General features: G+C 38.0%; 1 protein-coding gene across 1 annotated transcript in view; it reads right to left on the minus strand.

The window, feature by feature from the left end:
- Positions 1-255: 255 nt before the first annotated feature.
- LOC116086462 (transmembrane protein 45A-like) overlaps positions 256-1,267 on the minus strand; it is a 54,264-nt gene continuing 53,252 nt past the window's right edge. Inside the window, exon 5 of the mRNA XM_031364718.1 lies at positions 256-686. Within this exon, the coding sequence (XP_031220578.1) occupies positions 537-686 (150 nt within the window). The 3' untranslated portion in view covers positions 256-536. The remainder of the gene's footprint in view (positions 687-1,267) is intronic.

Genomic DNA, 1,267 nt, shown 5'->3' on the forward strand with positions numbered 1-1,267 from the left:
CATTCTCATTTTATGAGAACCTTCTCTAAGCACCTACATCTTGATTTTAATTTTCAGACTTCCATGGTATGATGACGTTTGGACTTGTCATGACAGAGGGATTAGGAATCAAATAGATCCCTAGAAAGTAGACAGACAGGGAAGAGGGGCTTTAGCAGATGGATGTCCTTAATATTTAAGATGACAGACTTCCTCTTTCTTCTCCCTCTCCAAGACAAAAACTTGGGCCATTTTCCATCAGAGGGAACTGTTCTAGAGGACATTCAAATCTCCCACCAGGGAGCCACAGGTAACTCTGCTGCAGGATGATGTATGTGTCAGAGGTACACTAGAGACACCTATTCCAAGTTTGAGTCAGCGTTTACTGGTTTTTTGGCAATTTATATGCTTCCAGAGAATTTTCTGTTATACTACTTTTTCTTATAGAACAGTAATAGGAGAACCTCATTCATGGTAAGAATTTAAATTTTAAGATTTAACTACTCAACATCAAGTTGAGTCTTGATGATCATATCTGATGAGTGCAAGTCATTAACTTACCAGCTAACAAGAACATAATTAACTCCAATGATGACATAGGTCGATAAATAATAAGCACAAAAGAATATGGAAAGAGTCATAGTGCTGTTGAGATCATTCAGGTCCCATGAATGTTCTATATTTTTGGGATACAGGACAAAACCAATCTGTGGTTGAAAAACAAAACAAAATAACACATAAAAAAAAGACATATTACCAGACATAGTTGTTCTAAGTGCTTGATATCTAGACAATTGCCAGTATATGAGACAGCACAGATAAACCATGCTTTTCTACCTAGTTTAGTAACACAGACAGTATCAATCTAGTCATCTTTCTAAACTACCTTGAAAAAGTGTTAATCCCTAAATGTGTCATCCCTATTAGTCTCCTGATTAGTATCAGTTCCAAGACTCAGGGAACATCTCAGAAGATGGGGCAGAAGGAGTAACAGAGTCAAAAGAGAGGGAGGATTGTTGTGAAATGCTCTCTTCTGAATATGATGACATGGGTGTCCCACTCATAAAATCAAGGAAGATGTGGTTAGATGTCCCAACAAGTCACAAAATAAAGCCATGAAATTTTCTGTTAGAGATGGGAAAGGTTCTCTCCAGACTCTGACATTTCCTGATGAGCTATTAAGAGTCGATAGCTATTGGAGAAGAAAGAGTCTTTCTCTTTAGAGGATGTGGCCTGTGGTAGATTCCCCAAGTTATGGATGATCCTACACTATGTACAGATGGGAAGC

This window comes from Mastomys coucha, unplaced genomic scaffold, assembly GCF_008632895.1.
Source record: "Mastomys coucha isolate ucsf_1 unplaced genomic scaffold, UCSF_Mcou_1 pScaffold12, whole genome shotgun sequence".
Taxonomy (NCBI): domain Eukaryota; kingdom Metazoa; phylum Chordata; class Mammalia; order Rodentia; family Muridae; genus Mastomys; species Mastomys coucha.